We start from the raw sequence: 12,666 nt of genomic DNA, 5'->3' as shown, positions 1-12,666 counted from the left end.
TCAGTTGATGAGGAAGACATGTTGATTGTATGGTGGTGATGTAAAAGTATAAAGTAAAAGAGATAGTTGGGGGAAAAAAAAAGAAAAAAGTGGGAATAGGTGTTGTTTATATATGTTGCAAAGTGAATTTTTTTTCACTTGCTTAGTAAGCTGCAAGCCATCTTTTGCAAGCCATCTCTTTTAAGCCATCTTTTGCAAGCCACTTTTTGCAAGCCATCTTTTGCAAGCCACTTTTGCAAGCCATCTTTTGCAAGCCATCTTTTGCAAGCCACTTTTGCAAGCCATCTTTTGCAAGCCATCTTTTGAAATAATTTTCTGACCAGCCGCTTTTGAAAAACTTTTGACCAGCCGCTTTTGAAAAATTTTTGGGCCATGACCAGCTATTTTTGATTTCATTTTTCAGGTGATTTTTTTTCCCCCAAAATCTGAGTGTCAATCGGATGACTCACAGAGGGATGCTACGCACAGTGCTGCATTTCTCTGCGCTCTCGTCAGAGTCACTCCATACAAAACTGGCTTGATTCGTATGGGGCCTTCAAGATTATTGCGCTCTTGACAGAGGGGATTCATACAACTTTGCGATAGTTTGCGCCCATTATTCTCCATACAAGTTGCGACTAGTCGCGCTGTAGGGTAAGGTGTGACCAGCTTAAGGATAGGCAATGCGACAGGCTGCGATTCTCCGTCAAGTCAACATGCGATGGGTTGCGCTGGGTAGTGGTGCTGGTGCGACAGGTTGCGATTCTACGACCCATCATATGCGATGAGTTGCGCTGTACTATGGTGCGACCATCTGCGCCACAAATGAAGGTGGTGCGACAGGTTGCGATTCTCCGTGATATAATATGCGACCAGTTGCGCGCTGAGTTGAGTTGCGTTGCGATAAGTTGCGCTGGGTATGTAGACATTGCGACAGATTGCGATTCTCCGTCAAGGCAATTGCGATGGGCTGCGCTGGCTGTCCCCCCATGATTGGTATACGATGAGATATATCTGTTGAGGATGTGTCGCACCATGTCAGAGATATGTCGGAGTGATATGGGCCATGACCAACTTTGGATCAGGATTGGTCGTTTGGTCTTGAAATTGGATATCAAGGTGGTTGCATGCACGCAAAGTCATGGATACTCAATGTCAACTGATAGATATATATATCCCAGCTGATGCCCGTGATCGTGTCTCTGTTCTCAACTCAACAATATATTTGCTATATTCTCATCCACCATGCCGGAGCTATTCGAGATCAAAGCATTTGCCGCTCTCCTCAAGGCATCTCTCACCGATACACCTCAACACTTTACGATCGTCACCTATCCGAAGCACTGTGGTAAAGATGCGATCATCAACAAAGCCGATGCCGAAGCTGCGATGGGTACTCCGATTCAAGTGGCTCTGACCAAGTCAGACATCTCTTCCTATGGTAAAGAGCTGGTCATCCGGATCAGTCCCACCCGGGTTCTCATCTGTCACTTTGCTCTTCATGGTCATGCGGTCACCCTGTCACCACAGCAACTCAAGATGGCCGATGTCTGTCGAGAGGCAGGACTCCCACCTTTCACACCACTCATCTTCCGAGCTCTCGGTGATCACAACTCAATTGCAGTCATCGATAGGAACAAGCTGTGCCGACTGGCTTTTGTTCAACTCAAGGATGGTGAACTCTTTGAGACTTGTAGGACACAAGGTAGAGGTCCTTGTCCTGTCAAGGAGTCCGAGCCGTTTGAGCAACTGGTACGATCCATTCCCTCCCGAGGTTATATCAAACGGAACTTTTCTCCTATTGCCCATTATATCTATTCAAAGTAAGTCATCGGACTTGGGACTTGGGTCAGTATGCCAGCTGCTGACAGTGATATGTAGCCAGGATCTATTCAATGGGTTCGGTGGTTGTATGATCAACGAGCTCCTCTTCTATGCCGCCATCCATCCCCTCACACCCACCAACATAGTCTTCAATCCAGATGACACCCGCTATGTGGAACGACTGTTCAAGTCAATCTTCAGCTCCACAGCTTACACCAATAATGTCATACTCACAGCGGAACGGGCAGGTAGGATGGGTAATGGGTTTCATCATCCGATGGGTCCGACACAGTACAGGAAGAAGATCACCCGAGTCTACCGCAAGACAGGACCAACTGGCAACACTTATGTCCCAATCGAACTGGCTCAAGCAATGATTGACCGAGGCCAGGTCAAACCTATTCCCATCTCCCCAACCCGGGTCAACAGACAAGCCCGAACTCCAACTCTGCGTATGTCCCTCCCTCTTCACTGTGTCAGACACATCAAGGGCAAGTCCGGCAGGTACTACTACACAGTCATCGACAACTTCCCTCATCCACCTCCGGAAAAGGTCAAGTGGGAGGTCATCCCTCGGTTCTCACCTGGCTATCGGTCTCAAGAGCTATTGCTGGACAAGGCAGAGCCGTCGATAGGATGGGCCAGCTTCTTTGACACTCAGACCATGCTGAGGATTGAGAGCAGTGCACCTCTCAGGAGACATGCCGACACCTCAGCAGGACATGGTCGACCAGTCAAGACTCGGATGCTGGCTGCTCATCGAGCCAAGGTGCCAGCTGCAATGATGACACTGTTCAGCAGAGTTCCTGCCAACATGCTGGCCGACACTTTACAAGCTGGTCAAGCTGGCAAGGATCAACTACAGACTTGGTTTCTAGCATGGACTCAAGAGCATGAGATGGCCAGCCGAGAGGTTCAAGGGGTGTTGGCTGGTGATGCAGAACAGGAGGGAGAGGAGCTCGAGGTGATGACCAAGTAGGATAGGTATGCATAGAGATATGGCGCAGATGATCGCAGGAATCTAGAGTGCTCACCATAGCAAGTCGCAATGGATCGCAACCCATCCATCTTCTGGCGCAACCTATCGCAAGTCCCACCAGGCTTTGTCGCAACCTGTCGCAGCTAGCATACATGCAGTCGCATCCTGTCGCAGAGGGATGGGTCGCAATCTGTCGCAGGGGAGTTGTGATGACGAGGTGAAAGATATAGGTCGGTGGAAGGGATTTGTTGGGAACCTCATCAGTGGACAGGGACATCGGAAGGGGAGGAACCAGAGGTGATGGAGGATCAGTTGTTAGCTCATATGATAGCTGGGATGAAGTATGATCCACTGGTATGCATGGGCCAAGGAGTAAAACCAGCTGGAATTTATATAGGGCATCAGAGGTGACTGGACTATGGTGGGGAGGAGAGTCGGAAGGGATGGCTGATTGGTAGACTCACAGAGGTGACAGAGCTTCAGTTGATAGCTCATATGATAGCTGAGGTCGAGTATAAGAAGATAGTATGCATGGGCCAGGGAGTAAAAATCAATTGGTTGTACACAAGTGCAGTACATCAACGAGAGACACACAAGACATGGAAGGTGATCTTGATGCCGTCATTGAGGATGTTAAACTTTCCTGAGAGTACCTACTGAACGGTCATATCGTATTCTCATATTGTGATACCATTGCTCTTCCACCACCATGCCCAGTGAAAACCACGCCGACCGCTCAGGAAAGTGCAACCTATGTGAGAAAGACTATGCGGACTTGTTGGATCATATCAAGAAGAAGCACAAGGGTCACAAGTTCACCGCAGGTGAGATCTCCAACACTGAGGTAATCATCTGCACCTGTGGTCGAGTGGTGCTCAATCAAGCAGGACTTTGCAAGCACAAGACTCGGTTCCACTGTCCCGATTATTCACCCATCCATCGTCCCAAGCGGTCACCCAGCTCATCTCTAACACCGGCTCCCTCAATAGCATCTCTCCTCCGTCACTCATCTATCAGTTCTCCCTTGAGCTCACCTGGTCCATCCTCATCCCGTGCCAGACCACTGTCAAGTTCTCCCTTGACACCTCCTCCAGCATCCTCCTCTCTTATCCGACCTTCACCATTGTACTCCCCCTTGACCTCACCCCTCAGCTCTCCATTGACCACACCACCTCTTCGAACTCCTTCAACACCAGCGACTCCATCAAGAGATGCGGCTCAATCCTTATCACCCAGCAGCTTGCCCAGCAGCTTGCCCGTCACTGGGTTACAGCTCAACTCCCCTCTCCCATCCGTTCCTCCTCAAGGCTGATAGCTCCGGTGTCTTATGTCTATGAACCTTTTACAGATGATGATATGGAGGTGGATCAGCTGGAGGGGGAGGAGGAGCCGGAAGAGATAGAAATGATAGCACTATCTGACAATGGTTCTTCCTGGTCAAACAATAGATCGGACTCTGAAGATGATGAGGACGAGACGGTGGGGCCAAGAATGGTATTATCCCCTTCCTCAATGTCGTCCACCCCCCTATCATCCAGTCTCCCATTCAGTCTCCCGCACCTTTCCTTCCGTCACCACCACCACCTGCTCCTGATGGACTCCAAACCCCTTCACTCCAGCCCTTACTCTGTCTCCCCTCGACCATCACCTCCTCCGTCCCAACCTCAGCTTTCTCCCCTCGGCAATCACCACCTCTCTCACAGTCTCCTCCCCTCCGGTCCATCACTTCCGACACCGTCCCATCTGGTGGGTGGTCACCACCTCCTGCACCACCACCCGAACCACAGTTTGATATCAGAGATCTCCCGTTCATGGAAGGATTTCAGATGCTTCCCGATGTGGTGGAGGGCAGGATGGCTCAGCTGAGGAGGAAGCCTATGGATGTGGATAGATGGGAGCTGGTACTGTCACCCGAGGAGTACCTTTGCAGGTTTGAGAGTTCCCTGGCCGATGTCCAACTCATCAGCAGGGCTCCCACCAGGAAGCTCCACACCACCTACCACCGAGGTCCTGCCTTTGACCGATACCTCCTCCTGGCCGAAGCTACCCATCAGCTCTGGGTGGGAACTCAGTACAAGGATGGGTTCTTTGAAGAACTCAACAGGTATCAAGTGGCCCAGCCCGGTCGGATGGTTCACCAAGCTACCCTCGGCAATGTCCATGTCCCCACCTCCGTCTTTGTCCACTGTCTCATCTCGGCTGGTTGTGATGCCATCCGACTCAAAGCCTACGGTCAGAAGATGCCCATCCTGAATAGGTTCCTCACCACCGAGCCTGCCCAAGTGGATCACAAGTGGGCAGAGCACAACGAGTGGGACATAGGTACCAGCTTTGGGTCTGACTACATCTGGTTGTTCCACTCGGCCACCGGTGTCCACCATGGCGTCCGTCATTATCCCATGATGGTGCCAGGCTCGCTTGACTTTGGGACCGTCAACCTGCAAGCCATGGATGACAACCGTCGTCAGTTCTCTGTGAAGATCTACCCGAGGATCGTCCATGTGATCAAGTCATTCAACAGTCATCTCCAAGGGGGTATCCCCAAGACACTCCGGGGCATACGGTACCAGGTCAACTCGGCTTTGAGGATGATCCACAGTCTGACAAGCAAGGATGACAAGGGATTGGGTGGGTTCAGGATAGAGGTCACCGTCAGAGCACCCAGCCTGAAGGAGGCTACAAGGATAGTGGGTGCCACCCGATTCTTTGATCCTTCCTACTGGCTGGGCCGGGGTGATGGACCCCACTTCCGTCACCCGCTGGATGCCAAGCTGGTCAGCAGGGAGGCCTTCCTGCAGAATGCCCACTGGGTGTATGATCAGGCCGAGACCAACCGGATCTTCAGCGGTCGGGATGGTGACAAGCCAAGCAAAGCTCAGATTCAAGCTCTCACCGACATCCTCAATGGTCTGGGATGGAATGCAGGCTTCCGCAAACCCAGCAAGTCTATGTCCCAAACAGCCTGGTGGACCGGAACTCCAGAGGTGGATCCTACCTGCTTCCCTGCTCTCTCAGCCAAGTATCACTCTGATCAACAGATCAGCAGGGTCTATGATCTGGCTCGGAACTCCATGGCCAATGGTATGCTTCCCTGCAAGAAGGAACCCGATGGACATCGTCACCACTACCAGCGGAACAACCCTTCACCATTCAGGATCAGGTGTGCGGCTCCTGGTTGTAACCACAGGCTGGCTCGGGAGGGGATTCTGAGGTGCATAGCAGAGCTGGTCACCGCTGGGTTGATAGACGTCCCAGATTTGGAGCTGGAAGGGGACTGAGTAAGGTGAGTGTCGCATGTCGCATTCTGTCGCATCCCTCTCCACCACCTGGCGCACACTGTCGCCCATCCCTCCCCCTCCAGCGCACACTGTTGCAGCTCTCACCATAGACTGTCGCATCCTGTCGCAGGTGACCTCCCAGATGTGCAAGCTCTGCGATCCCCTGCGACACTGTGTTACAGACTGTACGGTGAACGCTGACTGTGAGATGATCGGGTGCTGACCGGTACAGCCCATGCTGAAATTTGATCCCGTCACCCACCCCACCAGTGTACCGAGTGGGTGAAAATTAATTTCCATGCATACATCTCAAGTCCTACGCATGTACAAGGATTTTATGCTGACAGAGTAGCTTTCCCTCTACCAGATGATATAGGTTTGGTTGCTTGAATGCATGCGTGGAGGTCATCGGGAGGCTACTGGGTCACCACCGGCTAAGGGGTCAGGCTAAGGGGTCAGAGGTCCGAGTGAGTGAAAATAAATTCTCACTCATCACACATCACTCCCATGCATGTGAGACTATTTTATTCTGACTGACCGAGTCGCTCCCTACCAGGTAGCATACATTCTGTCCCACTCATACATACCTGGTCGACACTCTGGAGGATTTTCAGGCTGCCGGTCTAAGGGGTCAGATTTGATCCCGGGCTAAGGGGTCAGACCACCGAGTGAGTGGAAATAAATTCTCACTCATCACACATCACTCCCATGCATGGCAGACTATTTTATCCTGCCTGACCGAGTCTCTCTCTACCAGGTGATATCCATTTGGTTGCTTGAATGCGTCGATGGAGGTCAACGGGAGCAGACTTGGTCATCGACCCCTAAGGGGTCAAGTTAAGGGGTCGGACCACCGGGTGAGTGAAAATAAATTCTCACTCATCACACATCACTCCCATGCATGTGAGACTATTTTATTCTGACTGACCGAGTCGCTCCCTACCAGGTAGCATACATTCTGTCCCACTCATACATACCTGGTCGACACTCTGGAGGATTTTCAGGCTGCCGGTCTAAGGGGTCAGATTTGATCCCGGGCTAAGGGGTCAGACCACCGAGTGAGTGGAAATAAATTCTCACTCATCACACATCACTCCCATGCATGGCAGACTATTTTATCCTGCCTGACCGAGTCTCTCTCTACCAGGTGATATCCATTTGGTTGCTTGAATGCGTCGATGGAGGTCAACGGGAGCAGACTTGGTCATCGACCCCTAAGGGGGTCAAGTTAAGGGGTCGGACCACCGGGTGAGTGAAAATAAATTCTCATTCATCACACATCACTCCCATGCATGCATGCACATTTTATCCTGGCTGACCGTGTCCTTCTCTACCAGATGACAGGGCTCCCATCACATGCATGCATGCATGGTCGGTACTCTGACGGATTTCCATCCCCCCAGATTGGATCCCGGGTTAACCCGTCCGTCCACCCGGTCAAGGTGAAAATCTTTTCTCATCCATCACACATCCCACCCAGCTCCATTCCGACTTCAGATTCGGGATCGGCGCCCTCGGCTCTGCCAGATAGGCCTCTCAGATGCATGCATGAAAATTTCACCCCGACGGTCCCCCCCCGGTCCGGTCCGAGGTGCCCCCCCCCCCCCCCCCCCCCCCTCCCAATAACGGGCGTGTAACCCCCTAACCCACAATCAAAGTCCGGTCGTGAACTTATGAATGGCAAGGTGGATCGACAGAGTCCGAACCCGGACTTAGAAAAGAAAAATTGTGGGCGGGTGACCCACACACTACGCAGAGTCCGGGTTCGGACTTATACAGAAATCGAGATTGGCCTGTTTTTGTGGTGTCAGACTACATAAATGCTGGGATTTCACTTCATGGCGTGATTGAAAACTCTCATCGACATCGCCAAGCACCCACCCACCCACCCAGCATCATGCCAACTATCTACGTCCTCGGGAGCGGCTGTCCCACACCAACGCCCGAACGCTATGGTACCTCATTTGCTGTCTAGACCGACAATGATCTAATCATGATCGATTGTGGACCTTCCGCAACCTGGAAGTTGTCCAAAGCGGGATTGAACCCTAAAGACGTCAACACACTGTACCTCACTCACCACCATTTCGATCACAACGTCGATACCCCATGTTTCCTCTTAACCCGATGGGATCAGAACGTGAGTTTGTAACAGGGAAAGACCCCGCTGACTGCCCTCTCAGGCGCTCAGCGGAAAACCGGTCGAAGTTCGCGGACCCCAACCCACCGAGAGGTTCTGCGAAGGCATCATCGGAATGGCAGGCGTTTTTCAGCCAGACTGGAATGCAAGAATAAATTGGGGACCCTCTCTGGATGTTTACCAAGCCCGTGGTGGCCAACTACCTCGACAACCCCCTCAAGTCTCCGCTAAGAACATCACACCTGGCTGGTCGCATTCCACAAGCGAGTACAAGATCACCGCTGGCTACGCCGATCATGCTCAACCATACCTCGACTGTCTCTGCTATCGGATCGATTTCCCCAATGCCAAATCTGCAGTCTTCTCTGGTGACACAGGTGTATGTGACGAGGTCGTAGAGCTGGCCAAGGGCGCGGATATGTTCTTCTGCATGTCATCGGGCGCCGACATGAACGACCGAGTGGCTTTGGGCCAATGTACGCCCGGCGCAGCTGAACCCAAAGACGCTGGTCTCATGGCGGAAAGAGCGGGTGTGAAGACGTTGATTCTGGTCCATCAAGGTCCAGGTCAAGCGAAAAAGGAGAATTGGTACAAATCGATCGATGGTGCCAAGGAGGCTTTCAGCGGGGAAGTGATATTCGGAGAGGAAATTACAAGTTTTGAACTGTAGCGATATGTGCACTATGTATCTTAGGATGCACCGCTTGAAGCATAGTAAGGATCTGATCGCATAGCTTCTCGAATTACAATGTACCTATGTCAGGTGTAGTGTGAATATAACAAAGCAGATAACAGCTCATACCCGAGACATGTTACTCTGCATGATCTTGACAACGTTAGGCGGAGCCGCCGGACTGTTGGAGACTCGAGAGAAATGATGCTCGTGGGGATGGTATCCTTTGGACTTGAGGAACCGATGGATGCGGATGGAAACCCAGGCGACCAAGAGGGACAGGGTACTGTGTCACGACGTATCAGCTTTAGAACTGCTTGAACAGGGGAAGTTTGATACTCACAGAAGTACGATCGAGGATAGCATGATAAGTACACCTAAGCCCTTTCCAAGCGCTGAAAATCCTTTGAAGGACATCCCATTGATAATCAGTGCGGCGAACCAGAAGACGACTTCGATGATGTTGAGAATCATGTTGGCTTTGACGCTGGACCAGCGCTGCAGCCGAGGTCGCTTCTCTGAGAGTAGCTGGTAGGTGATAACAATGCAGGTTTTGATGGACTAGTACACCATCAGCGTGACAGCAGAGTCGCTAGTGAGACCGGAACGCACCACAACGATGATCCAAGTGTCAGCACGCGTGAGGTTAGATTTCTTGGTTGCGGCTCGAATAATTCCTAACAAGATATTGAAGAGAGCAAGACCGATCTGGGCATAATGAATGCGATCGATGTGGCGAAGCTGATCTTGAAGCTCGGTGGGGAAAAACATGGTTGCGTGGAGACCGATAGACTTGTTACTGATTGTTTGCGATGTACGAAGGCGAGTGATGTGCGTGCAGAAGTGGGTAGCTCAGTATCTGAGCAAGGGGATCGGGACGGCTTTATATACGTCAAATCGAACGAAATGATAACACAGCAATCTTCTCTGCAGATCAAGATAACGGGAAGCCCGACGGGTTTTCCATCGGTTAATTTCGGAGACGGAAGTCATGTAGCGTAGACAACGCGAGCACAGCTGTACAGCATGAGGGTTCGGTGCATTGAAACATGATGCTTGCCTTCTCATCAACCCACGAAAACAAACATTTTCAATAAGGACATTGGCAGTCTAATACATCCCAACATATGAACTATTCCCGCTTAGCGAGCCTCTCGTAGCGATATATCTACGTCCTGTACAGCAACCGCCTTGTTGTCCTTCTCCCGGTCTTCGGTCTCAAATCCCTCGTTGGCTAGCGGTACGCTGTTGAGCACGACATCCTCACTCTGGTCTTTGGCTGGTAACCTATATTCACTTGACGAACCCAGCTTGTACCATAATACTCCAGTGAGCACGACTGATGCTCCAAGCATAGCGAATAGCGTCCATAAGCCAGGATAGCTAGCCCAGATTCGTCAGCGCCGACACTCATTGCAAACGACCATCACTTACTAGTGAGGTGCATCCTTTGACCTGAACAAGTAAGGGGCGACAATACCCGCGCAGTTGGCGATAGCAATCATCGCACCAGTCGCAATGGCAGTACTCGTCGCTCCGGCAACCGTAGCTGTTCGGTACGCGATGAAAGGGATGACGGCTGCGTTGGTACAAGCAATCAAACACGTTCCAACGTATCGGCCTCCGACGCCTTTCACAGTGGCAAGCAGCACATAGCCGATGGCGACAAGAATGAGACCTCCAATGATATGTCTCGGTCGCTCCTTGCGCCTATCAGACCACCAGGAGTTGCCAATGATCACGAAAAAGGCGAACGCGTTGGGTGGGACTGTCAAGAGTTGTGCTTTGTCTGCGGATGTCAATCGTTAGGAGACGCACAACGTATACAAGAAAAGACCTACTCACATCCTTTAAAGCCCATAGCAGAGATGATGGTCGGAGCGAAGTACCCAAACGCATTCAATGAATTTGTCATGAGGAAGTACTGCAACGAGAAGATCCAGAAGTGCCAGGATTTGAGGGTAGCAATGAAATCGGCTTTGTCAAAGTGCTTGTCGGTACCTGCATGACATGGTTAAACGTGGGCAGTGTGGTACAGGAGCGGATATAACTTACCTTTGGGTGCGAAAGGTCCCATGCGTTCTGATGCAAATATTCTCTCCTCCTCCGTTAAGAATCTAGCGGTCTCAGGGTAGTCTGGGAGGAAGAAGTATATCAAGACTCCGACTATCACGGCGGGGATCCCCTCAAGGACGAAGAGCCATTGCCAGCCATACAACGATGCCATTCCGGACATGAACGAGACACCGGTAGCAATGAGGCCGCCGAACGCTCCAGCGACAGCGATGGAAGCGGAGAATATGGCCATTCGGGTACCTCTTTCGGATGGAGTGTACCAGAAACAAAGGTACATCATGACTCCGGGCTACAAAAGCACATATAGACTATCAGCGATGGACACCTCAAAGATGCGCAGCGGTGGATGTACTCACGAAGAACCCAGCCTCACAGATACCCAAGAAGATACGACAGATCAGAAGGCCCCAGTAGCTGGACACAGCAGCAGTACAGATGGTCACGATACCCCAGCTGACCATGATACGGGCAATCCATTTACTCGGAGTGAAGTATTTAAGTGCGATGTTGCTGGGAAATTCGAATATGACATAAGGTCTGCAATAGGAAAGGAGTATCAGAGACGATCTTCGATGAGCATGGACCGGATAGGAGCACCAGCTTACATGAAGAATATTGCCACGATCAAGTTATACCTGTCTCCCGCGAGCTTGAGTGTCTCTACCAGCGATTCACCAGGTTTATCATTGTTGAGAGTTCGTCTGACCTCCATACGTAAGCAGACTGGCTATTGTGAAGTATATGCGGATGCATACTCACGCGTTACCCAAATTTGTTCTATCAAGATAGCTGATACATCCTAGATTAGCCGTTTGAACGAATGAGAAAAGACACAGCACTCACTTGAGCAAGTATGCCACGATGACCCACGGCATGATATGCCTGTCGATCTTCCGGACGAGCCGTTTCTCCATAAGGTCTGACATGTTGACTTGCTGGCGGCGTAGTGATTATAGGCTGTGTGCTCAAAATCATGTCAGCGAGGGGGAAAAAGTTGGAAAAAACGAGGGTTAAATACTCTCGAGTGCTTGAGTGGTTATCTGGGTCAATTTTTTGTGATGTACGACGACACCTGCGGTAGCGAACTTTGTTGCTCCAATCATGTTCCAATATGACACTTTCTCTTATCTTGGATGGTCATCATTGAACACCTCAAAGATAAGAGCAATATCTACCAACCAGATTGAAGCTCAAGCCTGATATTGTCCCCATCACGGAGCCTTGGCGGCATGGGTAGATCTCATTTTACGTACAACTGAGCTGGGGATTACACTAGTGGGTTTGAACCCTTGGAACACATGTGATCGATGCTCTAAAGTCACCCTAGCAGCATTTGACAGATCTCGGTGTGGTTCTTATATGCCCAGCGTACGGGCGTCCATAGTCAATAGTCTCGATAGCTGGATATTTTAAACACCGAGAATAGCCGGGGGCTATCGTAGCTGTCTTTAGATTCGCCGCTCAAGACGGGACCAAAACATTTTCCGTTCCTGCTTCGTGAAACACGATGCAATGGCCGACCTTAACCGTCCAAGGAGCGGGCATGGTTTGTCTCGTTATCTTAGCGAGATTATCGCGGTCAACCAGGCGTATCGCGACAATTGGCTGAAGCTTTCCACATGTCATGCAGTAGCAGGATATTGCCAGAGCCCCGAGCGTGCATGACCCTTGCGGGGTTCTATAGTCCAGAAACGAAAGTCTGATCCGCTTGTGCGGT

General features: G+C 51.0%; 4 protein-coding genes across 4 annotated transcripts; 2 read left to right on the top strand and 2 right to left on the bottom strand.

Annotated features, from left to right (window-relative positions):
- Positions 1-1,224: 1,224 nt before the first annotated feature.
- I302_103133 (uncharacterized protein) lies at positions 1,225-1,895 on the top strand (the record flags this gene model as incomplete). The annotated part of the gene is made up of 2 exons (XM_065869620.1): positions 1,225-1,802; positions 1,865-1,895. The coding sequence occupies 2 exons, from the start codon at positions 1,225-1,227 to the stop codon at positions 1,893-1,895; spliced, it is 609 nt and encodes a 202-aa protein (XP_065725692.1).
- A 6,158-nt stretch (positions 1,896-8,053) lies between these two features.
- I302_103132 (uncharacterized protein) lies at positions 8,054-8,870 on the top strand (the record flags this gene model as incomplete). Its single annotated transcript, XM_019188505.1, has 2 exons — positions 8,054-8,200; positions 8,244-8,870. 2 exons carry the CDS (start codon positions 8,054-8,056, stop codon positions 8,868-8,870), a joined length of 774 nt encoding a protein of 257 aa, XP_019051383.1.
- Positions 8,871-8,996: 126 nt separating this feature from the next.
- Positions 8,997-9,644, bottom strand: I302_103131 (uncharacterized protein; the record flags this gene model as incomplete). Its single annotated transcript, XM_019188504.1, has 3 exons — positions 8,997-9,159; positions 9,217-9,434; positions 9,486-9,644. 3 exons carry the CDS (start codon positions 9,642-9,644, stop codon positions 8,997-8,999), a joined length of 540 nt encoding a protein of 179 aa, XP_019051382.1.
- Positions 9,645-10,015: 371 nt separating this feature from the next.
- On the bottom strand, positions 10,016-11,875 carry I302_103130 (uncharacterized protein; the record flags this gene model as incomplete). Its single annotated transcript, XM_019188503.1, has 8 exons — positions 10,016-10,256; positions 10,308-10,662; positions 10,719-10,874; positions 10,929-11,238; positions 11,306-11,486; positions 11,555-11,650; positions 11,709-11,738; positions 11,793-11,875. The coding sequence occupies 8 exons, from the start codon at positions 11,873-11,875 to the stop codon at positions 10,016-10,018; spliced, it is 1,452 nt and encodes a 483-aa protein (XP_019051381.1).
- Between the last annotated feature and the right edge of the window lie 791 nt (positions 11,876-12,666).

The sequence above is a fragment of the Kwoniella bestiolae genome, chromosome 1 (genome assembly GCF_000512585.2).
Source record: "Kwoniella bestiolae CBS 10118 chromosome 1, complete sequence".
In the NCBI taxonomy this organism is placed as follows: domain Eukaryota; kingdom Fungi; phylum Basidiomycota; class Tremellomycetes; order Tremellales; family Cryptococcaceae; genus Kwoniella; species Kwoniella bestiolae.
Note: the sequence above shows the minus strand (reverse complement) of the source record. Positions and strands in the feature narration are given on the sequence as shown.